The sequence below is a fragment of the Mustela nivalis genome (assembly GCF_964662115.1).
Source record: "Mustela nivalis genome assembly, chromosome: 14".
Lineage (NCBI taxonomy): Eukaryota > Metazoa > Chordata > Mammalia > Carnivora > Mustelidae > Mustela > Mustela nivalis.
In genome coordinates this window covers 74,491,962-74,518,861 of record NC_139033.1, presented here as the reverse complement: position 1 = coordinate 74,518,861, position 26,900 = coordinate 74,491,962, and the positions used below count along the sequence as shown (strand labels likewise).

At 37.4% G+C, this 26,900-nt stretch overlaps 1 protein-coding gene and 1 pseudogene across 7 annotated transcripts in view; one reads left to right on the top strand and one right to left on the bottom strand.

Moving 5' to 3' along the window:
- Nucleotides 1–5,606: 5,606 nt before the first annotated feature.
- ARHGAP28 (Rho GTPase activating protein 28) overlaps nucleotides 5,607–26,900 on the bottom strand; it is a 238,739-nt gene continuing 217,445 nt past the window's right edge. For all 6 annotated transcript variants that reach the window (XM_082697300.1, XM_082697303.1, XM_082697299.1 and 3 more), the window contains exons 15-18: nucleotides 22,077–22,133; nucleotides 19,989–20,113; nucleotides 11,725–11,789; nucleotides 5,607–9,602 (exon numbers count right to left, since the gene is read on the bottom strand). In XM_082697300.1, the coding sequence (XP_082553426.1) occupies nucleotides 9,508–9,602; nucleotides 11,725–11,789; nucleotides 19,989–20,113; nucleotides 22,077–22,133 (342 nt within the window). In that variant the 3' untranslated portion in view covers nucleotides 5,607–9,507. The remainder of the gene's footprint in view (nucleotides 9,603–11,724; nucleotides 11,790–19,988; nucleotides 20,114–22,076; nucleotides 22,134–26,900) is intronic.
- Nucleotides 26,030–26,340, top strand: LOC309847613 (peptidyl-prolyl cis-trans isomerase A pseudogene; annotated as a pseudogene). Its single transcript has one exon. The product of its transcript is annotated as a peptidyl-prolyl cis-trans isomerase A pseudogene (transcript).

The following is a 26,900-nucleotide window of genomic DNA, read 5'->3' as shown; positions in this document are numbered from 1 at the left end:
CAGTTACCCTAAGGCCCCACAGTGTGGTGCTGGGTGTGGGGCTACAAGGTGCCTGACTTTAACTACAGCTGTGGACAAAGCTTTAAAGGCCCTTCATCTCCCAATCCCCATGTAAAGAGATGATCTGAAGAAAGTTCTGTCTTACTGAAGGGTTCTAACACAAGAGGATGACAACAGAAGCCCAAAAGCAACCACTCTGCAGCTCATCCTGCACCAAATACTGGAGCAGAACCCAAATCCTCCACTGCTGTCTATTGATAGATACCCAGAAAGCTGAATGTTCTCTAGGATGATGACAGACTTTTTCAGAGGTAAAATTTACAGAACATAAATGTTTACAAGTTCAAGCCAGAAGGACCTGGGCCTACCTGTGTTCTTTTATGACTAGGATATGACAGTACTTTTAAACTTGGTCCCCCCAATGGTTTGCCACTGGGTTGATGTGGGCTGTGACAAGAAAGGATCCAAGGGACTCCAATAAGAGTTTTGACTTGAAATAAAAAGTTGCTCTAAACTGAGGTTTTAAAAAACCAACATATGGTTAGAATGGATTTTGGCATAAAGATTTAAAAATTCACTTTGAGACATGCTAACTATGGAATGTTTAAATGGGGACATTTTTGCTAAACTGGATAAAAATGATGCAGCACCATGATTTGATGTGTTAAACTACCATGTACTATTATTTGATGTTAGCATGCCCTTAATCTCCAGGATAAAGATAATTGGAGCCCCATTAAGATTAATTGGACATATACTAAATGATTGGTCAAGAGATAAAAGGAAGATTACTGTTTCATGGAAAAAGTCAAATCCTAATGATCATATATTACTTTGTATATTTGTTAAGTGTCTTAAACATATGCTATGGATGGAAGGACTGTATAAAAGAAAAGAAAAGAAAAGGGTCAACATGACCTTTTCTGTATCTCTATGGAATCTGACCTTTAAAGATATTTATTTATTTCTTGGGTTGGGGGGCGGAGCATGAGCCGGAAGGGGGGCGGTGCAGGGGGAGAGGAAGAAGCAGGCTTCACTGGGCAGGTACTCTGAGACGGGGCTCAATGTCAGGACCCTGTGAACATAACCTGAACTGAAGGCAGACTCTTAACCCACTGAGCCACTGAGGTGCTGCTGGAATCCTGACTTTAAATCAACATCCTTGCTGTTCTCTTCTAGGACCCTGGTAGGAGAACATATTAGCTGTACTGCTGGGGAGCACTGCTTTTAGTAAAAAGGTTGATCTCACGATGCACACCTATTATTTTAAATCATGATTTCTGTAACCTTTTCCTCCATGTAATGGGTGGTGCAGTGAATTGACATGTGCTGCTGGCTCTAGTGGGTGCAGAAAGACCAAAGATAATTCCTCAGACTCATCCCTCTGTATGAATTGTGGAGGAAGACCTAAACCTCAGAGAAATACCTGAGACTGTCTCGCTCTGTGGCAACTTCTTTGGCACTTTTGCATAATAATTTCACACAGTATCCAAAAGATAAGCAAGTTACTGTTATTTGTTGCTGTTAAGTGATCTTTTGAAATCTGTAAATTCTTACAGTCCTTCGAATAGGGGTTGCTAATGGCACGTAGGCATCCTGAAATTATTTTGTGAACCTTTTGCTTGTAACAATGCCTAAAATGGCATGTGGTAATGCTAACTTGCTTAACTGACATGGAGGGTGTTAAGTTTTTATGTTCAGTATATTGTGTGTTTATTATCTGCATCACTATATAATACTTCTGGAACTATTGCATTGCTGAATCAAGAGTTGTAGGTTTAGAGATTATGTAACTGGATAGTATAATTGAGAAAAGAATAACCCTGGATTGCTTGTTAGAACTGGATCACTTTGCAACTCCTTCTAAAACATCTGTTGTTTGAACCGATAAGTCACTGCTTTAAAATAAGTTGTTGCAGCACTGGAAGGTTTAAGAAACCAGAGGAGCTCCCACTACCCTATTTGGCAATAGATTATCAGATTGGTGAATTCACTGATCATTAATGATGGGTATGTTCTTATTTTGGTACTTACCTGTCCAGACTGTTATGTCATTGGGTTGGAGCCCTGGGGTGCCATGGATTGAGAAGTACTGAGTAAGGGTCACTGATGGGAGAGAAGACCCTGTCATCTAAGGACACAAGCTACACTCCAACACTGGCCCACACCTGCACAGTGAGGAATAACGTGGTAAGGCTGCAAAGCAAACACTCAGATTGAATTACTGTTAGCTAGAAGCTCATAGACAAACTGTAAGGATATACATGCTTGCTAGTTGAAATAGCTCAGGTAAAATTTCGAAAGCATACCTCTCCATTCTCTCTGCTTCTCACCCCCACTCAACTTCTGTCTGAAGATATTTGGAGAGAGTATAATTTACTGTGGGGAAGATAAAAAGAAACATCTAAAGGGAACTCCAACATTGCCCAAACTCCTGATTCTCTTTTATCTGCTTCTGTGTTTTCATGTTAAGAATTCTTTTTTCAGGGGCACCTGGGTGGTTTAGTCAGTTAAGCATCTGGCTCTTGATTTCCACTCAGGTCATGATCCCAGGACCCTGGGATCAAGCCCCACATCAGGCCCCCTGCTCAGCAAGGTGTCTGCTTAAGGACTCTCTCTCTCTCTCTTTGCTCCTCTCTCTGTCCCTTCCCCTACTCATGCATGCCTGATCTCTCTCTAAAACAAATGAATCTTAAATTTTTTTTAAAAGAAAAACATTTAAAAACACAAATTTTTTTTCAAAATTCTATGAAAAATTTCAAGCACGGAGAATATTACATTGAATATTGCTATGCCCACTACCATTTATATCATAAATATTTTGCTATACTTGGCCTCCAGCATATCTGTCCACCTATCCACCCTTCTATTCATTCATCAAACTGTCTTACTTTTATACATTTCAAAAGAAGTTTCAGACACTAATATACTTCCCCTGAACGACTCCAGTATGCATACCATTACCTAACGTTCAATATTTGTTATTAGCAGATTCTTTTTTTTTTTTTAGATTTTTTTTGAGGTAATATTTACATATAATGAAATGCAGAAATCTTAAGTAAACATTCACTAAGTTTTGACAAATACATCTTTATAACCCAAACACTTATCAAAATATCAAACAATACCGTTCCACAGAAATATAATGTAAGCGACAATATATAGCTTATACTTTTCTAATAGCTACATTAAGTAAAAAGAAACTGCTAAGATTTATTTTATAATTTATCACTTTAAGTTAAATATTTAAAACATTAGAATCGAACTTGGAATAGTAAAATATTACTGAGATGTTTTATATTCTTTCCTACCCAGTCTTCAAAATCTGGTGTGTATTTTACACTTGGAACACATCTCAGTTCAGACTAGTCATATATCAAGTGCTCAACAGGACCATGCAGCCAGGGGACCTGGCATGCGATGGCACATAGAGAATGTTTCAATTTCCCAGGAAGGCCCCATGCCCCTTCCACCCAGTCTCCATCCCTATCCTCACAGAGGCAACCATCGTTCTGGGTTTTCTCCCCCATGGTTGTTGAGCTCTGCCTGTCCTAGCATTTCATGTAAAAGGAATTGTACAGTATGTAGTCTTACTACATACTGTAGTATCTTACTCAGCATAATAACTATCTTACTCAGCATAATGCTTCTGAGATTCATTTATGCTATTATCTGTACTCAGATAGCAGGTGGTAGTTGTATGGTTAGTCTGATAAGAAACTGCTCAGCCCTTGTCCAAAATGGCTATCCCATATTCGATCAGCAGTTATTAGAGTTCTGATTCTTCCACACTCAGAATAGTCAATCTTCTCGATGTTAATTATTTGGTGGGTAGATAGTGGTTTCTCCTTGTGGTTTATTTTGCATCTTCCTAATAGCACATGATGTTGAACGTGTATATATGTGCTTATTTGCCATTTGTGGTTTTTTTTTTTTTCATCTAGTATCCAAGTCTTATGTTCTTTTCAAATATGTGCTTTTCTTTTCACTAGTGAATTCTTTATATATCCTGAATGTCACTCTTTTATCAAATATATGCTTTATATCTATGTTTTTTTTCCCCTAATCTGTGGTTTGTTTGTTGGACTTCTTAGTGATCTCTTTGGATAAGCAGCAGTTTTAAATTTTGTTGAGGATTATTTTCTTTTAAAAGGGCTCTTTTCTGTTCCTCAGAAAGCTCTGCTTATCCTCAAGTCACAAATCTACTCTGTTTTCTTATGAAGATGTCATTGTTTCAGGTTTTAATTAACAATATGATCCCTTTTGGATGAATTTTTGTATGCCTCGTGATATGTATATACAGTTGTTCTAGTACCTTCTGTAGAAAGCTTCCTTTCTCAACAGGGTTCCTTTGACACCTGTTGAAAATCAAATGACCATGTAAGCAAGCACCTCTTTCTGTGCTATTGATATAGGTGTTGGCCTTCACTCTGCAATGTCTTGTCTTAACACTGTAGCTTTAGATCAGTCTTTAAATCCCTGATTCTAATCCAACTTTGTTCTCTTTTTGGGGGTATTATTACTTCAGATGTTTTAGATTCTTTGCATTTCCATATAAATTTGATAATAAGTTTGCCAATTTGTACCTAAAAAGCCTACTGGTGTTCTTACCAGGATTGCATCAAATCTATGGGTCTGTTTGTAGAGAACTGACATCTTGCCAACGCTCTTCTATTCATCTGTTCCCATGCAGAAATGTGGTATATGTGTACATTTATTTTGCTATTCTCTAATTTCCACCAAAAATAGTTTTTAGCATACTTGTTTTGAATATATTTTGGTAAATGTTTACACAACTATTTTATGTTTTTTGATGCTATAGAAAATGGAAATTAAAACATTTACTTTCCAACTGTTTGCTGCTAATATAAAAAATACAATTAATTTGGTTGACTGGGTGGCTTAGTCAGTTAAGCATTTACCTTCAGCTAAGGTCATGATCCCAGGGTTGTGGGATTGAGCCACACATTGGGCTCCCTGTTCATTGGAGGGTCTGCTTCTCAACCTCTCCATCTGCCTAACACTCCCTCTGCTTGTGTGCTCTCTCTCTCAAATAAATAAATACAAAATTTAAAATTACAATTAATTTATATATAATCATCTTATATACCATGACCTTGGTAAATTATTTTACTAGTCCTAATAGCTGAAGATACTCTAGTCTTTCCCACATATTCTTATCATTTATAAATAGAGACTATTTTATTTCTTTTCTCATCTTTATGTCTTTTCTTTCTGGCCTTTTGCACAGGATACACAGTAAGATGTTGAATTTTTTAAAAAGACTATGAACTGGTATTGAATTTGTCAAATGTTCTTTTTCTGTATCTATTAAGAAAGTTTTTCTTTTAAAGATACATATTAAAAACTTGTCCCAAACATCAACTCAAATAAATTTAGGAAATTGTTTGTTCAATCTATCCCTTACCTACAGCTGTCCATTACTATCGTGCTATTTGGCTTTTGTACAAGACCACAACCTGGTGGGTCAGTGACAGAGAGTGGGCTCAGACACATACCTTCTGACTTTAAAGCTCCTACTCTTACACCAGCATCATGGTGCCCTTAGACTAGCAGAAGTACCATAAGAATTCTTGTGACAATGCTTTTAGTATTTTTCTCTTTATTTTTATGGATAAAATGCAACATACATATTATACTTAACAATGAAAGTTGGGACAAAAGAATCAATACTAACTTTTGAGATGGGAGACAACATAAGACAACATTGGGATTTCTTGTGACATTAAATAATTTTCTAATCAGAGCACATAGTTTTAGAAAATACTCAGGAAAATGACAAAGAAAAGATGTTGTTTTTAAATAAAGGTGTGTGTATGTGGAAAACTATTTAAAATGTTTGAGAGAAACATTTTAATCCATGTCATATTATTTTTTATTAAATGACATATTGATGGAAAACAGTTGAAAATACCTGTCAGAAACTAGGAACTATTTAATCCCATAATATATATTCTTTTCAGGCATGTAAAACATTTGTGAAAAACATTTGAAATATGCTTCAAAGAAAGAAGGGACATTTTAATCTCATGCTACTTTTCAGTCAAGTGCAGTATGGGGAAAGCAGCTGAAAAAATGCCTGAAAGAAGAGAGGACTATTAATTCCCACACTTGAAGACCTGCATTGCAACATGGTGAGACACACATGACAATGACTCCATGACAATGACTAAGGGACATGAATTCTCTCAGAGTATAACACAGGTCACAGGTACAGAGTATTTTTGGCTTTAAAGCTTGCACTAAAAAATATTTTACATCATTGAATGTATATTATTAAATGTACACTGAAAGCTAACTGAAGTGACTTAAATAAGATGACTCAGGGACAGTTTGTAACAAAAACTGTTAAAGTCCATTAACTTTTTTCCTAAGAAAGACACGTGAGGTAGTTTATACTGTGTATACATTGTAACAAAATTAATATTCCAGTTTATTTGAAGATCTTACTGGCTCTAAGAATCATATCCCCCAGTGACCTGCTTAACAAAGGGATCCTCTTTTGCAAAATGGAGAAAACAATGAGCCAGCTCTAGGGTTTTTTCTAAGTGTCACTAAAATGTTAACTTTCTCTAATGCCTTCCTTGATATTATTCTCCTAACTGTACACCAAGAGCACTTGGGAGGAGGTGGGTGGGAAGCTAGTGAGAACTGAATCTAGGAGCTCAGGATCTGACTCTTGTTTGCATACATACTACTCATTTTTACAGACTACCATAACTATTTTAAAACAACTTTTGATAAAGCAAAGATAGTTTCAATAATTATTTGACAGAAATTTTTAAATTGTAATTGTAGGGGTTTGTTTATTCTTTAAGAATAAAATCAATAAAAAGAACCTCTACTCATACAAAAATTTGTGTGTCTACTGAAATTCTATAATTACTTAGTTTATCCTATGACTAAGAATAAAAGTTATATTCAGAGATACTGGTATTGACATGGCCTTCCATATTACATAGTTATTTGAAAGTTGTCACACATACTTAAATACATTCAAGTGATTAATTTAAAGCTATTGGGTTAGCTAAGTCTTTAACATCTGACACCACACAAAAGTAAGATATTCAGAAACAGTTGTCTCCTGTCATCTGTCACTTATTTAAAAGTAATGATAAGTGGAGTAAATCTTAAAACCTTTGGAACTTATACACAGGTTTAACATGTTTTCAGCCCAAACATGGGAAAATTCTCAAATAAAAAATTAGATCTGCAAATTTTTGATTTAAAAAGTCTTCTACAATAGTATTAACTATATGAAACTATAGGAAGCACGATGAGAAAAACCAGTCCCTGTTTTCATGTATAAACAGAAGTATGAGAGCTAATTTAAAGAATTTCTTCTGTGTGTGGGTATAAATTACTGCCATCTTATGCTCTGGAAGTTAGCAGCTGCATTAAATAAAATGTTTACTCCTATTGTTCTGAATTTCAAAAACAATAAAAGCATTTTTTCAGACTCTTGAAAACCATTATGTAAACTAACATACCATCAATTAGTGAAACATTGAAAAGTGATGAAATGTAGGAATATATAAAAACCTACATGACACATGTTTATCTTCTAATGGGTTTTCAGGCACAGGAAATAAAAATTCTCAAACAAATAAAATGAATGGATATTTGAGTTTTTTATAAAAATTAAAAAACCCTAATGGCCAGAAACATAATTATCTACATGTTGAATATAAATAATGTTTTCAGAGCTATCAAGGCATAATAATGCTGCATATAAAAGATTTCTTCTAGGGGTACCTAGGTGGCTCAGTCGGTTAAGCATCTGACACTTGATTTTGTTTGGCTCAGGTCTTGATCTCAGGATGGTGAGTTCAAGCCCAGGGTTGGGCTCCACCCAGGGTGTGGAGCCTACTTAAAAAAAAAAAAAAAAAAAAAAAAGATTTCTTCTATATGTGGGCTTAAATTATTATGTCATGTTTTAAGAATTGGTAAGTAGGAACATTGGTAAAAACACTTTTTTACCAAAACATTGGTAAAATGTTTTCTGTATTTATAACGTTACTGTTTGAACTGCAAAAGAGAGTCATTTGGACATTAAATCTCATTAAAATTGTTATAAATTCAATGAAATCTCAATCTGTGGATTCTAATCCAAAGCATGCATGTAGGATAAATGAGACCTCTGTCCCCATTTCTAGCTAACCTTAGACCTATATCTGTAGTCTTAAGATGAAAGGCAGAGCTGTCTGACCCTTCAGCACATTGTGGATTTGCTCTCCATTAGATTGTGGATGTGTGTTCTCACTGATTGTAGGTCTAAAAAACGGCTCTGCAGGATCTTCATAGTAAGACAGTTTCCAGCCTACCAAATACGCATCTGACTTTAAAGTCTGAGGCTAATCCACAGTGCTTGGCCAATCTATGAATGATGAACAGAAACAATTTGCTTTTACAGCATATAAAACCTGGATATAAGAGTATTTTTCAGTACTTTGGGATGAAGAGCAGTTGGATAAAGACAATTCTCTATTTTTAAACTGGGGCTACAGAAGTGACAATCTACAGTTGTAAAATATTAAAAAAATGATATGTTTGATCAGGAAAGGAAATCTGTGCCTGGCACAGAGAAAGCTTTTCATTGAGCACCATAATCATGATGAAAAGATAGAGGTCTGTGACTGGTAACTACACAGAAGGTTATGAAAGCATTAGAACAACCTCTGTCAAACTAACCTTTGCTATGGGAACCTGTGCTCATAAGAGAACAAGCTTTAAAAATATAAATTTTCAAGAACCCACAATAGAGAAATGTTTACTTGCACCAGAATGCGGATAGTCATAATACAGTACAACATACGTAACAATACAGTGTTCTTTCAACAGAAGTTCATCCTCCTCCAATTTGGGAGCAAGTCAGGGCATCGATATTGGATGCATAACTTTAGAAACTGATTCCTTTTGAAAAGAAAATCTGAATTATTTTGCAGAGCAGAAATTATTGATACTTCTGGCATTCTTGTTCAAAAAGGTCAACATATATATAACGTAAGTAAAACAAAGACTCTTCCATGTCTGTGGTGGAAATTATTGATACTTCTGGCATTCTTGTTCAAAAAGGTCAAAATATATATAACGTAAGTAAAACACTTTTCCATGTCTGTGTAGCATCTGCTACATAAAGAAGTATTTTTTATCTCTAGGTACAAGACGAAGTTCATTTCTGTTGTGAAGTCAAAGTACCAGAAATGATTACAGAGTTCCATATACTAGCTTGGCCTTTCCTCTGGAAGAATCACAGCGTCTTTCCTTCACCATTATTAAGGAACCATAGGAGAAAGCCTCAGCTCAGTCAACCAGCTCCTCCTCCTCCACAGTTCATGTTGACAATGCTGGGAGATGCCACTTGGGCTGAGAAACACCAAGAGGGTTATTGAAACAAACATGTCAAAACAGTCTTGTTATTTTCCCTACCAAATGTAGAATCTTCTTGGCATATAAAACATGATAGGTGCCATCTTGGGGGTTATTTCAAAAACTTGGCTGGGGTTTAATCACCCACTCTGCTTGAGGATTTACATGATATATATCCAATATATAAGCATCTGGATCCAAGCAATGCTGCCCTAAAGGAAAGAGAAAATCAGAGAATGTTTTCGAGAGTGCACACTTCTATGTGTGCATGTGCGTGTGTGTGTTGAGAAGGTTCAAATAAGGCCAAGACAGTTCTCTTAACCAAAGGTTAAGTAGATACATGTTCAAGGTTCTTTAGCAAAACCAGTCTGCCTGCCTGCCTTATTCCTTCCCTTCTTTGTTTCTTTCTGACTGTGAAATGCTTCAAATAAATTCCATGCAAAATTGTGGGGAAAAACAGTTGTACCAGCTATAGGCAAATTGTTCCCTAGACTCACCACATAAATTAGGAAAATACGGCAAGAACCTGTCTAAGGTATAAACTGGTCATTTATATAATAAAACATGTCTTCTAATGGTTTTACAGACAGTAACTTGACCAGGGCTAGAAAAGATTAAAATCATGTTCACTTCAAGAATGGTCATTTTGTTTCTTTACTACAGGTGCAATTCCCACAGACAGGAAATCTAGAAATGATAACAACAAAAAGATCATTCCATGAAGCAAATACATTTGAAAATTTTTATGTACAGTGTGTTTGGAATGTATATCAAAGTCTCAAAGGAAACCACCAATATCTGACTCCTTGCTTGATTCATTTATCAAATATTTTTTGGAAGTTATTATATTCCAGGCACTATTCCAGGGGCTAGGGTCATAGAGAGGCATCAGATAGTGAAAAATATTTGCCCTGAGGGCAAATAAAGACAAAGAGCAAATAAGCAAGTATAATATAAAGTAAGTGTTGTGGTGATAAGAACATGAGAGAACAACAAAGCTGGGAAGGCACACGTAGAGAAGGTGAGATCCTGGAAGGTCTCTTTGAGACGGTGAAACAGTGGCAAACACCTGTGAGAGGTGAGGCAGTGAGAAATGAACACTCAAAAGGAGAGCATTCTGGGAAAAAGTCAGAGTAAATGCAAAGGCTCCAAGGCAAAATGTGCCTGGTGAATGGATCTGCAAAGCTGGTGCTGAGAGGAAGGCTGTGTATAACTTGAGAGGCAACTGCCCGCAGGTGCATTTAAAACAATGAGAAGGACTGAGCTCGCCAAGAAGTTACGTATAGGTAGAAAAGTTCCGAGGCCTGACCCCACAGTTTTCCACATTGAAGGTTGAGAGGATGAGAAGTAGCAGGCAAAAGAGACTCAGGAGCTGCTAGTGAAGTGGGACAAAACCCAGAAGCTTAGGTTGTCCTTGAACCAGGTGAAGAACGTGTGTTTTCAAAGAAGGGAAAGATCAACTCCGGCAGTTATCAAGACAGAACGAATGACTGGATTTCACAACGTAAGAGTTCTCTGGTGGCCTCAACAAGAGCAATTTTGGTGAAGTGCTGCGGGGTAATGCTTGACTGGAGTGGTTTCGAGAGAGAACAAGAGGAAGAAATTGGAGAACAGAAAATGGATTCAAGGAGTTCTTGCTGTAAAGCAGAACACTGGAATGGAAGTAGGTTTGAGAGAGAGTTTTGTGAAGATGAATATTACAAAAAATGTTTATGTAGTTGGAAATGATGCAGTTGGGAGGGAAAAGCTGATGGTGCTGGGGAGAATGGGGGGCTGAAGCAAGGACCCCAGTGGCAGGCGGGAACACAAAATGAGGCACACTTGGAGGTGCTGGCCATCAGTGGGAGCTGGCGTGGTTCATCCATACTGCGCAGAGGGCAAGCAGAAGACCTGAACAAAGGGGAAGGCAGACACAGATGCAAGCAGAGGCAATTTCTGTTGGATTCCTTTTTGTTCCCCCTCAGGGAAATAGGAAGAATGAACCTGGGCTGAGGATGAAACCAGGGAAGTTAAAGAAGAAAGGTGTCACAGTGGCAACGTTCCATGATGTTCTCTGTTTTGCAGGGATCTCCAGGAAGCGACTTTCCAACTTTGAGGCACACTTAAAAGACTCCAAAGTCTGCTCCGTATCAATTAAAATATCCACATTTAAATTTTGAAAATATTTTAGAAAATTCATACAACTGTTCTCATATGAAATTAAAAATTCAGAAACTTACTGATGTTGAATTTATGTTTAAGAAACTCATAAAATATGCTTTTACAATAATAGCATCATATTTCTTTTAGAGTAATCAGAAAATTTAGGAGTAAAAACCGTTAGAGAATGCATACCTATATTTCCTCCAATTTCATATAACCGTTGGTTCTGAATCTTAAAGCATTCTGATGAACCATGACTGGAAAAAAAAAAAAAAGCAATGTAATTTAACCTTCTTCCATGATTTGAGGTAAATCTGTGCTTTAAATATCATGGCAACAATTCCTTCTGCCTTGAATGAAATACACTCACAAATCATTATTATGATCAAAGTTATGATAAATAATTCTATTTGTTTGACATGGCCAAGCATCCAAGGCACAGGGAGGGTGGGACGATTCCAAACCAAGATGGACACTGCTGTGCCCAACAGCAACCTGGAGCCCATTCTACCCACAACTGTCAGCTTCATTTAAGAGAGGACTGTTACAGACACAGCAAGGCTGGTGAAGGAGCAGCTGCATGTTTAATACTGCCTTGTCATTGGTCACATTACTCTCAGTTCAAAAGAAGTCAGATTTCATTTCTCTTCTTGCCAAAAATTGAATGGGATTCTCTCCTCTGTCTGTGCCATGTTTCTAAACTTGCCTAAAGCTTTTCAAACTACTTAATGTTGACTTCATTGCATATTTTTGCTCTATAGTGAAAGCAAGTCAGAGATAATAATTGTCCAATTTAATTTCTCCACCCCAGACTAAAATGCTGTGGTAGAAGAGTTGGCTAATCTTCATCCTACCTGAGCAATGAGTTTCAGTTTTGTTACTTTTAAAAAGATTGACCTCAGCTCTTTGTGAGGAGGAAAGATGTGTGACCTATTTTCTTTAATTAAACATTTTTATTTGAGATCATTTAGATTTGCTCATAGTTTTAAGAAACTCCACAGATAGATCCTATGTACCCTTTCCTCAGTTTTTCCCAGTAGTAAAATCTTGCAAAGCTCTAGTGCATTACCACAACCAGAATGTCAACATTGATTCAGTCAAGATGCAGGACATTTCCATTGCCACCAGACCCCTCTTATTTCACTATAATAAGCCACTCACCTCCCTCTTCATCCTCATTTCCTACCCTCATCCCTTATCTCTGGTAACCTCCACTCTATTCCACATTTTCTAGAAGTTTGTCACTTCAAAAATGTTAAGTAAGTGGACACATAGAGTTTAGAACACTTTGTATTGGCTTTTTTTTTTTTTTTCAATCACCATAAATTGGTGGAGATTCATCCAAGGTGTGGCATTTTATTTGCTCAGTAGCACACAATGGCATGGATGTGCCAGTTTGTTATTTACCTGCTGAATAAAGTCTGGGTTTCTTTTTCAGGCTTTACTATTATAAATGAAGTTGCTATAAGCATTTGCATACAGGTTTTTGTGTGAATATTATCTTCATTTCTTTGGGATATATGTCCATGGGGCACCTATCTGGTTCAGTCCATAGAGCATGTGACTTTTTTTTTTTTTTAAATAATATTTATTCAGTTAAGAGAGAGAGAGGGACCAAGAAGGCACAAGCAGGGAGAGAGGCAGAGGGAGAAGCAGGCTTCCCACTGAGCTGGGAGCCCGATGCAAGACTCGGTCTTTTCATCCTTTTCATTGAATCTTTCAGTATGTTTTCAATCTTGAACCACCTAGACATGCCTGGATCATGCTTTTGATGTCAACTTTGAGAACTCTTTACAAGCCTGACAACACAGAGGTTTTCTCCTTTTCTGTTTTCTAAGAGTTTTATAGTTTTACATTTTACATTTAAGTCTGTGATCCATTGTGGGTTTTTTGTTTTTTGTCTATAGATGTTCAACTACTAGAGTACCATTTATCATTTGTTAAAAAGGCTACCTTTCATCCACTGAATTGCTTTTGTACTTCTCGCCTGGGTGGCTCAGTTCATTAGCTCTCCAACTCTTGGTTTTGGCTCAGGTCATGATCTCAGGGTTGTGAGATCGAGCCCTGCATCTGTCTCCATGATCAGCAGGGAGTCTGCTTGGGTTTCTTTCCCTCTCCCCCTGCCCCTCCCCTCTGTTCTCTCTAAAATAAATAAAATAAATCTTTAAAATTTTTAGTTATTAGAATTCAAATTCATAGAGACAGAAAGTAGAAGAGCAGTTACCAGTGGCTGGGGGAGGGGGGAATGAGGAGTTACTGTTTACTGGGGACAGAGTCTGAGTATGCAATGATAACATCTTTCTGGAGATGGAAGGTGGTAATGATTATATAATAATGTGAATGTACTTAATACCAGTGAGCTGTAAATTTAAAATGAACTTTGTTTTTTGGGTTTTTTTTTAAAGATTTTATTTATTTATTTGACAGAGAGAGATCACAAGTAGACGGAGAGGTAGGCAGAGAGAGAGAGGAAGGGAAGCAGGCTCCCTGCTGAGCAGAGAGCCCGACGTGGGACTCGATCCCAGGACCCTGAGATCATGACCTGAGCCAAAGACAGCGGCTTAACCCGCTGAGCCACCCAGGCACCCTAAAATGAACTTTGTTATGGGCAGTTTTTTCCTCTCCTACAATCAATCTATCTTTCCTTCTTTTTTCTTTCTTTCACTCTTTCTCCCACCCTCCCTCCCTCCCTTTCTTCCTCCTTTTCCTTTTCTCCTTCCTCCCTTCCCTTCCTTCCTTTTCTTTTCTGTTTTTGTCTTATTGCAGTGGCTTAATCTTCTAATACTATTTGAATAAAAGTAGTGTTCTTGATCTAGTGTTAATCTTTCATCATTAAGTATAATACTAGCTGTAGATTTTTGTAGATGGTCTTGATCAAGTTGAGGAAGTTCTTCCCTTTTCCTAGTTAACTGAGGGTTTTTATCATGAATGGGTATTGGATTTTGTCAAATGTTTCTTCTGTATCATTTAACATGATCATATGCTTTTTCTCCATTCCAATGGTGGATTCTACATTAATTTCTAAATATTGAGCCAAAGTTGCATACCTGAAATGAATCCCACTTGATCACTGTAATTCCTTTAATATACGCTGGATTAGCTTTGCTGATGTTTTGTTGAGGACTTTTGTCTCTAAGTTCATGAGAGAGATTAGTCTTCAGTGTTTGTTTATTGTCTTTGGTGTCTGGTCAATACTAATTTCATAAAATGAGTTAGGTAGTGTCCATTCCTCTTCTACTTTCTGGTAAAAGAATGTGGTAAATTGGTGTTCATTTTTTAAACATTTGCTAGAATTCTCTAGTGAAACCATCTGGACTTGAAGATTTCTCTTTTGGAAAACTTTTAAAGATTCAATTCCTTTAAAGGCTACAAAACTATGTCATCTTTGTTGTCTTTCGGTAACTTGTGGGTTTTGAGGATCTGGTCCATTTCTTCTAAATTTGTGATTTTGAATATATAGTCTACTCACAATATTTCATTATCCTTTTAAGAAGGGGAGAAAATACAGAGAAACACAAAGAGGATGTGAAGATGGAGAGACTGAAGTGATAATCTATAAACCATAGAATGCCAAGGATGTTGTCAACCACTAGAAGCTAGGAGAGAGGGATGGGAGAGCTTCTCCCTCCCAGCTTCCAGAAGGAACCAACGCTGCTGACACATTTCTTTCAGATTTCTGGCCTCCTGAACTGAAAGAATACATTTCTGTTGCTTAGTTAGTTGCTAGTTTGAGGTAATTTGTTATGGAAATACTGGGAAACTAATGTATAATCATATCTCATCAGGCTCCTCTGTTTCTCACACTTGCCTTGTTTTTTGATGTCTTTGAGGAGGACTCATCAGGTATTTTGCAGAATGTTTCCAAACTGGGATTTGTCTGATGTTTTTCTTGCAGTTGTCAGGAGTTATGTGTTCTTGGGAGGAAAGCGACAGAAGGGCCATTTTCATCTTTTTTTTTTTTTTTTTAAAAATCAGGGCTACATACTATCAGTGTGACTTTATCATTGTTGATGTTAACCTTAGTCACCTGCTGAGGTCAGATTTCATAACTATGAAGTTATTCTTTTTCTCTCTTTACATACTACAGTCTTTGGAGAGAAGTCACTATGCAGACAATAAAGAATGCTGAGCCTCAACCCTTTTAAAATATAATTGTATTGGGCACTTGGGTGGCTCAGTAGGTTGAGTGTCCAACTCCTGATTTCAGCTCACATCGTGTTCTTGGGGTCTTGGGATGAAGCCCTGCTTCTTGCTCCTCACTGAGCGGGGAGTTTGCTTGAGATTCTCGCTCTCCCTCTCCTTCTGTCCCTACCCTCTCCTCTGCCCTTGCTTTCATATATAAATAAAACTTTTAAAATAAATAAATAAGTAAAGTCTTAAATCTGTCCTCAACATACACATACACATATCCAGTGGTGCAATTTTTGCTTCAACCATCAAATATGATTTAAGAAATGCATAAGGAGTAGGATAATCTATTACAGTTACTATTTTTAACCCATGCTGATGTTCTCCTTTCCTTCCTGATGTTTCAAGTCTTCATTATCATTTTATTTCTATTTCGAGAACTTCCTTTATCCACTTATGGGTAAATTTGCTAGCAACAAAATCCTTTAGTTTTGCCTCACCCAAGAATGTCTTTGTTTCCCCTTCATTCTGAAAGATATTTTTTGGAGGACATAGAATTCGAGGTTGTCAGTTCCTTTCTTTCAGTAGTTGGAAAGATGCTATGCCATTTCCATCTGGCCTCCAGGGTTTCAAATGAAAAAGGAGAAATCTGCAGTAATTAGAATTGGTGTTCCCTATAAGAAAGGCATTGCTTCTCTCTGGATGATGTCAAGATTTCTTTCTTTGTCTTTAATTTTTACAAGTTTGATTATGTTGTTTTTGGAAGGAATTTCTTTGGTTTGTCCTGTTTGGGTTCACTTAGTTTCTTGAGTATATAGGTTTATACCTTTTGCTAATTTGGAAAGTTTTCAGTCATTATTTATTTACAAATACTTTCTTTAGTTCCTGTTTTCTCTACTTTTGGTATGGCAGTGATGCAAATGTTAGCTCTTTTGTTACCGTCCATGGATCCCCGAAGCTCTATTCACTTTTTTTGGGTCTGTCCTCTTCCTGTTGTCCAGAATAAATAATGCTACTGATATTCCTCAAGTTTATGAATTATATTCTCTGTTATCTCCACTCTACTACTGAGCCCAACCAATGAATTTATTTCAGTTATTCTATCTTTCAGTTCTATAATTCTCATTTCATTCTTTTTTTATAACTTCTATTTGTTTGCTGAGATTTTCTATTTTTTCATTTGGTTCAAGATAATTGTTGAAACGTGTGTGTGTGTGTGCGCGCGTGCGCGTGCACGTATGTGATGGCTGCTATAAAATCCTTGTCAGATGGTTCTAACATCTGATTCAATTTAGCACTGGCATTTCTCAATTGTCTTTTCTCATCCCTATTGGGATTTTCCTGGTTTTAGGTATAATGAGTGATTTTTGTATCATACTGCAGATTCTTTGGATATTATGAGACTCTGGATCTTACTTAATCATCGTTTTTTTGGGCAGACATTCCTCCTGTTGAAGTTTAGCATAAGGTCTGGGTGGATGTGTATGTTCAGCTTTTTGCTGGGCCCCGCTGACACCTTCGTAGTGAATGTGGGGCACCAATTGGCACTGCTTTGCTGCCTCAGATTGGGGGTGTAAGATCAGCTCCCTGCTGGCTCTGCTGCCACCAGGGAGAGGAAGCAGAAGTTTGATTCTTGCTGCTTCGTTGCTGTTGGCTGAGGGTAAAGCTCAGCTCTTCACTGGACTTCACTGAGGCTGGGGTGAAGCTGGTGGATAACTGTCTGCCGTGCACTGATTTATTACGTCTCACTGCTGCTGGGGGGAGGAGACTCAGCTAGAGGCAGGACCCTGCTGATGATGTTGTGGTTGGGAACTGGATCACCACCTGATTCTGTTGGGTGGGGCATGTACATCAGTTGTCTGCTTGGTCCCACCAAAAACACAAGCGTAGTGATGTGCTTTTTCTGTTGGTGTTTGGTTGGAGTAGGGCAGGTATTACCAAAATGGTTTTTTGTGGTTAGGCTATCTTCTCACCAGTCCTTTGGCTGTAGGGACAGGGTCTTCTTGGAGCTCCTTTATTGTGCGTTCCTGTGCCAGGCTGAAGGTTCCTGCCTATATGTCTCCCTGCCTGGACATATGGGAGGCAACAAGGAAATCCAGGAATTCACCATCATGTTGTTTCACAGGCCCCATGTCCCTAGGCAGTCAGCACTTGTCTGTCTACCTTTCAGAGAGTGTCCAACTTTCATTGTGTTATGTCTGAGGGTTTTTAGTTATAAGAGGAGATCTGGGAGGAATAGGACTTCTCTCCCCTTTTTTTACTTAAACAGAAGAAGTGGTCAGTCAGAAAATAAGCCTCTAGTGAAAAAGGCAAAAATGGGCCAGTTTACAACTAAACTAAAATTGGCCACAGTTCTAACTAGTGAAGAAAATGGACTGAACAACGTCTTTTGAAGTTCATACAAAGGATTTGCATCTATCCATAGTCACAGATTCTAATCTATTTTTATTAGAACATTTTCATTCTACAAAAGGTCTACATCAGAATACAAAAGCAATTTTATCACGCATGTAACTAGCAATCATTTGGATGGTCACATCTCCCCAGTGGCATTTCAAGTCTCTCTATGACTGCCTAGTGGTAACTACTTACAGTGTTCTAGCAACAGAAAGAAGTAAGTTTTCTGCACTCCTGTTGGCCTCTGTCTACTCTTTTCTTTTTTATGTATGCTTTATATACACATACATAGATATATGGAGAAGGAGAAAGAGAACATACAAAGCATGCACACATCATAAGAATACTTGAAGAATTTTCACAAAGTGGACATACTGTGTAACCAACCCCCATAATACTAAAAAACGAACTTCTCAGAAACCACTGTCATGGGTTCTTAGTTACTATTCCCTTCACGCTCACAGAAAGCCTCTATCCTGGCTTCTAACACCATAGATTACTTTTATTGGTTACTCTTGTTTTTTAAAATTGAAATATTTTTGAGATAGTGGTAGGTTCATATGTAGTTGTAAGAAAAAATACAGAAAAATTCCTCATACTCTCTGCCCACTTCTCCCCAAATTGTAACATTTTATACAAATACAGTAGAATGTCACAGTTAACATACTGACATTGATATGATCCATCTATCCTATTCAAATTTCCCACTTGTACTCATTTCTGTGTGTGTATATTAAGTTCAACATAACATGAAGAGGTTCTTTGATTTACCACCAGAGTCAAGATACTGAGCAACTCCAACACTGTCAGATCTGTGTTGCGCTTCTAACACCATACCCATCTCCCTTCCATGATGTTCTCTCCTCAGCTCCCAGCAACTACTAACATACCCCCCATTTCTAAAATTTTGTTACTTCAAAATGTTGTATGAATGGAGTCTTGTGGTATGTAAGCTTATGCAACTGGCTTTTTTCCCCTCCCCATCAACATGGGTACCCCTTCTTAATAGTACTGTAAAGCTTCTCTTTAGGAATTTCCATCAGTTTTGGGGCACCTGGGTGGCTCAGTTAAGTGTCCAACTCTTGATTTTACCTCAGGTCATGATCTTGTGAGATCGAGTCCCACATTGGGTTCTGCTCAGCACAGAGTCTGCTTAAGATTCTCTCCATCTGCCCTTCCCAACAGCCCCTCCCCTCTTGCTCTCACTCTCTCTCTAACAACAACAAGAACAAGAACAAAAATAATATCCATCAGTTTTACTAGAGACCATCAAGCTGTACTTATTCTCTACTGGATGGATTTAAACTAGTGTCTATCATGTTTCTCATCTTTTAAAACTCTCAGGGCAAATATAAGTTTATCCTTGAATAAGCATGCCTGAAGAAAAATCCTGATTAATGTTACTTCAAGGTGACTTATGGGAGAAACAAAAGGATTTTTTTTTTTTTGTAAATAAAATTCTGATCCCAAGATTTATTAGTAGTTTATTTTAAGGAAAACAACGGCTATGATGTCCATTTAACTACATAAACTATCTGATGTAGGCAAGTTGAAGCTCAATGAAGCCTGAAATGTTATTCCAGGTATCTCTAAAACTAACTTATTATATTTTTTATTTTAATAAATGGTAAAACTCATGTAGTAAATGAAACCACCAAGATAGAGCATGTCTGTTAAGACTCCTGTTTGTAAAACTTTCTTAAACAAACAAACAAAAAAAAAACAAAACAAAAACCCCACTTTTATTACCAACAATTCTATGGTCTACTTAATCTCTTTCTCTACTTTTGATTTACTCTATTGGTAAAGTCCCCAAAGTAAACAGGTTCTAATTTTCCAAAAAGGTCAAGTTTGTAAAAGCCTTGGAAAGTTACTTCATCTGAAAAAAGATCACCTTCCTTGTATAGAGACCTATATTCACTTATACTCACCTGTTCTCATATTGAAATTTTGCCAGTATGTCTTTGGCTTTGGTGTGACTAGTGAGCTGAATGGCCATGGACACCTTAGAGAGAAGCGGAGCATGGACCCTTATGACTCCTTCCGGCACATCAGACTGCCAATGAGGAAAAATTCAATATAATCTGTCAAACTAGGATGAATATCACTTTAATGATTGCACTTAAGAGATATGAAAATCAGTGGCAATGCAAATTAGGAAAACACATGAGTGTGACCAGTATTTAACCAGAATGAAACACTGCTTTCTTTTCAACAGGAGATTCACTAAACTTAACCTGGGATTTTACTTTTGTTTCATGCTTAAGGCCTTGCTATATTGCCTTAAAATGAGAGAAGTAACACTAGGTTATGAAAAAAAAAATCTTGTGTTTCTATCAGTTTATTTCCTTGAACTGTGTCCTAAATAAACTTACTTTCAGCAGAATTCTATATTTCAGTATATTTTAAAATCAAGATCTGAAAAATTTGAGAATCAATTAGAAAATACAGCTTTTTAAATATCCTTTATCTTTAGTTAATAACAATGATTGGGGGGTCCAAGTTGAATTCCAAATGAGTACTTAAAACTTGATCTCTTGGGATGCCTGGGTGGCTCAGTTGGTTAAGCAGCAGCCTTCGGCTCAGGTCATGATCCCAGTGTCTTGGGATCAAGTCCCACATTGGGCTCCTTGCTCTGCAGGGAGCCTGCTTCTCCCTCTGCCTCTGTCTGCCAGTGCTCTCTCTCTCTCTGACAAATAAATAAATAAAATCTTAAAAAAAAAAAAAAGTGACCCCTCAAAGTATGTGATAACACTCTGAAGAGGAGCATATGGACTGCTGAGTATCTGTTTTCATGTGACAAGACTGGCCTGCAGACCTAACTTGGAGCTCTTATTAAATGACATAATCAAAGAATGGTATGGTCTAATTAACAGAAATTTCTGTTTTGTCAGGATTGAGTGGAATATTCCTTTTGTTTCCAAATTTTGAATATTTTAGAAATTAATTATCTACCTAGATATGAATAGAAATAAATTTCTATCTGGGGATCTTGCTAATTCCTCAGGTAATCATTTTAAATTGGAACATTCTCAAAGGATGGCATGGTTGATATAGAAGGTTCAAGTTGAATTGACTTACTATGTGCCCTAAAAGGATATGTTAATGGGTTGAACTGTGTCCCTCCAAAATATATATTGAAGTCCTAACCCCCAGTAGCTGAGACTATAACCATATTTGGAAATACGATCTTTGCAACTGTAATTAGCTCAGAAGAGATCATAATGGAGTAGGGTGGATATATATCCAATATGGCTATTGTTCTTATAAAAGGAGAAGAGACACAAACACACACATAGTGTGTAAAGATGGAGGCAGAGATTAAAGTGATGTGTCTACAAGCTAAGGAATATCAAGAATTGGTGGCATCACCAAACACTAGGAATGATTATCAAGAAAAGATCCTTCTCTCACAGCCTTCGGAAGGAATGAACTAAGCAGACACCTTGATTTCAGACTTTTAGCCTGCAGAATTGTGAGAGAATAAATTTCTAATATTTAAAGCTACCTATTTTACAGTAGGAAACTAATAGAAAATATTTTAAAATAGGGTCAGTTATTATTATGCTTTTATACTATCATCAGTGAGAACCAGGAGAACATGACAGGGAATGGATGTTGAGGGTGCAGGCTGTCAGCTTATTGGAACCAAGACTAAACTCCTAAAACATTGTTTTGGTTATTGTCGTCCTTCCTCTTCCAGCACCCTCCACCTCACCCCAGAAACCTCTGTAAGATAAATTCCACTTTCCTGACGTTACTGAACCTGAGATCATAATAATCACATTTTCCCTATAAATTCCTACACTATTCATACTTAGGTACAGGATACCTAACCATACATTTTGAGTCATCAGTTAGTTTACTCTCTCCCTATACTATTTCTTCATGTGCCACATGAAATGTCAAGTTTGAAGGATAGATCAGGACCAAAATTATACACAGGTATGACAGACATGGCCAGAGAATACCATGTAGGGACTTAATAAGAGAGGAAAGGAAATTATTTGTTTTCTTACCATTCTTCTCGAAGAGGGTGATTTTTGTAGTACCTTTGAAGTCTTGGGACTTATAACCTAAATAAAACACATAATCCTCAGGATTAATGTAGGCAAAACAAATACATGCTGCTATTAGAAGAGTAAACTGTTAAAATCTTTATGGAAAACATTTTGGAAATATTTATCAAAGTATAAAATGAGCCAACAATACTGCATCTGTAAGTTTATCCTACAAATATACTTTACTAGTGAGAAATAATGTATATACAAGTTTGTTCACTGTGCATAAATCTTACTAGCAAAAGACACAGTCTAACTCTTCAACAATATGGGATTGTTCACATAAATTATGATATGTCTATGGAATACCATGCGAAAGAAGCAAAGAAGGCTTTGTAAACTCATAATGGAATCATGATATGGAATAATCACCATGACTTTTTAAGTCAGTGAAGCAAGACACAGGACAGTATTTCATATATGCTACACTCATGCAAAAAAAGGGGGGGGAACACTGTCTAGAGTTCCAGCTGCACTCCATGGTGTTGCTGCCTCAGTATCTATTTTGTTTGGCAAGCATCCTGCAGTGACCTTAAACTGACAGTAGTCCCTCATGCAAGCCCACGTCCTAGACATAAACCCATGCAGTCATGAGAAAATCGTGGAGTCCTGATAGGACTTCCCTGTACTCCTCATGAACAATCGTCTCCCCACATCCCAGGGTCATCCCTGTGTGTGTCCCTTAGATAAGACCCCTGTGGAATGTACAAAAAAACCTACTCTTTTGGTTTGAATTGACTAATCTGGCCTTAGCCTGGGAACCCCAAAGAACTGTACCCATGAACCCCAACAAAGAAACATGCTCCAAGTTCTATGGCTATGTCTGCATCCTGCCTTGACCTACCCATATGGTTCCTTGAGGCATGCTATGTACTTCCTCCAGAACTTGTGAATACTAAACTTTCTTATTTCAGTTTCTGTAATGGTTTGCTGTTGAGCTGTGTGTGATTCACCATCCAGTGCCCTGTGCTCCACTTAACAAATGTTAATCTAACAAAGTCATAATAAAAATACATTCATATTTATTTGCATATGCATAATACCTCTTTGGAAGTATATACATCTGTATGCTTTTGGGCACACCAACCCTATCACTGGTGATTATTACCTGTCTTCAGGAGAGGAAGTCAGAGGTGGCCTTATCCTATAGTATTTTGTACCTTTTGAACTTTGTAACCTATTACTGAACTGTCTATTCTAATCAAAGTTAAGAGGTAAATACATGGTTTAGTACAACAGAACTAAAGAAAGACTATTTCTTTAAGTATATGCTTCCATGGTACTTAAAACTTGAAATTCTACCTTTTTCATATTTCTAATGTTACAAGCAAAAAATAAAAATAGCTGACGTTCATATAGCATTATACAACTCACAAAGTGTTTTTACACATGGTAAGTGAGTTAATGCTAATGACAACCCCATGAATTAGATATCCTTACTTTTCTCCCCCATTTATAATATAGAAAATCGAGGCACAGAGAAAGGTTTTAAATCACTGAGGCTACTAGCCCGAAGGATGCGACCAGGGCACTGTTTAAGTAAGAAAAACAGGGTACCTGGGTGGCTCAGTCAGTTAAGCAGCCAATTCTTGATTTCAGCTCAGGTCATGATCTCCGGGTCCTGGCATCGGGCCCTGTGTTAGGCTTCATGCTCAGGAGGGAGACTATTTGAGGATTCTCTCTCTTCCTCTGCCCCTTGCCTCACTCACATTCCACCCCCACCCTCTTTAAAATAAATCAATCTTTAAACTTACACTTTTCCCATCTCTGGTGCCTAGCTCAGTGCCAGGCTTGAAAATAACAGCCTGCATTCCTGGTTCAGGTACAGGAGGGAGCAGAATGACTCATTCACAAAGAATTCTAATTCTTTGTTCTGACCTAGGTGGTGGCTCCCTAGAATACCGGTTCAGAAGGCTTGCCTCTATCTTGACTAACTTGGAACCTGACCAGCGCTAAAGTGGTAATGGTGAAAACATTTACAGGCAAATGTTTTAGTTATGGCTGCCTGATACAGTGGATAAGAGTTGAAGAAGACGACAGACTAACTAAAAAGCTTGAGAGGCAAAGCTGGAAACTGAGATGCTTTGGGGATTAAGTGCTTTGAAAAGCTCCAAGTATTCCTGAGAATCTAGAAGGTCATTAGCATGTGGCTATGCATGTGTTCAAAAAAGACCTGAAAATAACTGAAGCTGTCATCTTAAGCTGGCTGAACTTCTTCTGGCTCTGTCCAGGCAGGAAGTGAAGGCTCAGGCAGAGTCATAAAGTGTCTAGTTGAATGCTGAAGATACACCCAAACAAACACACAGAATTCATCTGCAAAGAACTGGGATTATTTTGGTACAAGGTGTTTAAGAAAATCTCTGTGCAAACATTAGCTAACCACTAAGCTCATGGAGCAGAGACTTCAGTAGCCACACAAAACAATTCAAACTTTACAAAATTAGCTCAGCAAAAAAGTAATTAAACAAATAAACAATAGCTGAAACAAGCACCCACAAACCCTGGAGAATGGGGAAGAATCTTATTTCCAAAGTTGCCACATTATAATATTTAAAATGTTCATTCTTTAGGGCACCTATGTGGCTCAGTTAAGTATCTGCCTTTGGCTCAGGTCATGATCCCAGGGTTTTGGGAGAGCCCCACATAGGGCTCCCAGCTCACTGGGGCGCCTGCTTCTCCTTTTCCCTCTGCCACTCCCCCTACTTGTGCTCTCTCACTCCCTGTCAAATGAATACATAAACTCTTACGAAATAAAAAAAGAAAACGTCTATTCTTCAACAACAACTAAATTATGGAACAGGCAAAAAAAAAGTCAAGAAAATATGGCCCATACACAGGGCAAAAGTAGGTTCGATAGTTTCAGAAGAAACTCCTGAAGTTTCTAGACATTAAATGTACTAGAAAAAGCCCTCAAATAAGATATTTTAAATATGTTCAAAGAATTAATGGAAACCATGTTTAAAGAACTAAAGAAAACCATAAGAATAAGATCTCACCAAATTGGGAATATCAAAAAAGACACAGAAATTATAAAAAGGAATCTAATGGAAATTCTGAACTGAAAAGTTCAACTGAAATGAAAAATCCACCAGAAGGGCTCAACAGCAGATTTAAGGTGCAGAAGAAAAAATCAGGAAATTTGAAGATAAATTGATTGAGATTATCCAGTCTGAAGAATAGGAAGAAAAAAATAATGAAGAAAAGTAAACAAAACCTTAAAAAACAAACAAAACTTTAAGAACAAAACTTTAAAAAACCTAAGGGGAATTATAGAACAATATCCAATATGAAATGCACCAACACATACATAATTAAGAGTCCCAGAAGAGAAGAGAAAGGGACAGAGAGAATATTTGAAGTAATAATGGCTGAAAACTCCAAATTTGCTGAAAACACTGATCTACCTATTCAAAAAGCTCAACAAACCCAAACAGCATAAATTGAAAGAGATCCACAGCAAGATACGTCATAATCAAATTGTCAAAAGACAAAGTGTTTGAAAGCATCAAGAGAAAAGCAACTCAGCATGCATGAGAGATTTTTAATAAGAATAACAGCTAATTCCCCAGCTGAAACTATGAAAGCCAGAAGACAATGGGATGACATATTCAAAGCGCTGGAAAACAAAACAAAACAAAACCTGTCAAGCAAAATTCTATCTGGCAAAACAATCTTTAAAAAATAAAGAAGAAGCCTTAGATGCCACTCTGCTAGAGTCACCTGTGCCACCCAGTCATGGTGAACCCCTCCATATCTTCAATATTTCTGTTGAGAAGTGAGTCCTTCAGCTATATTTCCTTTGAGCTGCTTAGAGACACAGTTTCAAAGACAGAAAACATTCATGCTCTGAGCACCGGGAAGAAAAGATTAGGTTATAAAAGTTCCTGCTTTCACAGATTATTTTGGGATTTATGTGCCAGGGCAGTGATTTCCCATGCCATAATTACACTGTTAGCAAGTCTCTGGGGAGAAATTTCATGATGAAAATTTCATCCTAAAGCACATGAGGCCTGGTATCTTGTCCATGGCAAATGCTGGACCTAGCACAAATGGTTCCCAGTTTTTCATCTGCACTGCTAAGACTGAGTGGTTGGATGGCAAGCATGTAGTCTTTGGCAAGGTGAAAGAGGGCATGAATATTGGGGAAGTCACAGGACACTTTGGGTCCAAGAATGGGAGGACCAGCAAAAAGATCACCACTACTGACTACAGACAAATCTAATAAAATTGACTTATGTTTTCTCTTAACCATTAATATTCCTTTTGTAGCTCAGAAGAGCAACCCCTTATCCTCATCTGCTTAAAACAGCTTATCTTTGTGCTCTTGGAGTTCTTTGGGTTGCATAGTTTCCTTATCCCCTCTAGGTGCAGCTGAATTACAGAGTTAAATTCATGATTATTAAAGAAAAACAAAATAAAAAATGAATAAATTAAGACATCCTAAGATAAATAAAAGCACTCTTAGGAAAACTTCCCTGTAAGAAATATTAAAGAGGGTCCTTTAGGCTGAAATGAAGACAATAACTTGAATCTACATGGAGAAATAACACCAGTAAAGATAACTACATAGATAAATATAAAAGGCAGCATTATGTATTTTTTGTGACTCTACCTTTTTCCCTACCTAACTTAAAAGATAGTGCATAAGTCAGTAATTATAAATCTATATTGACAGGCACATAATTTATAAGGATGCAATTTGTGGCGGGGCACCTGGGTGGCTCAACTGAAAGCATCTGCCTTCAGCTCAGGTCATGACTCCAGGGGCCTTCGATGGAGCCC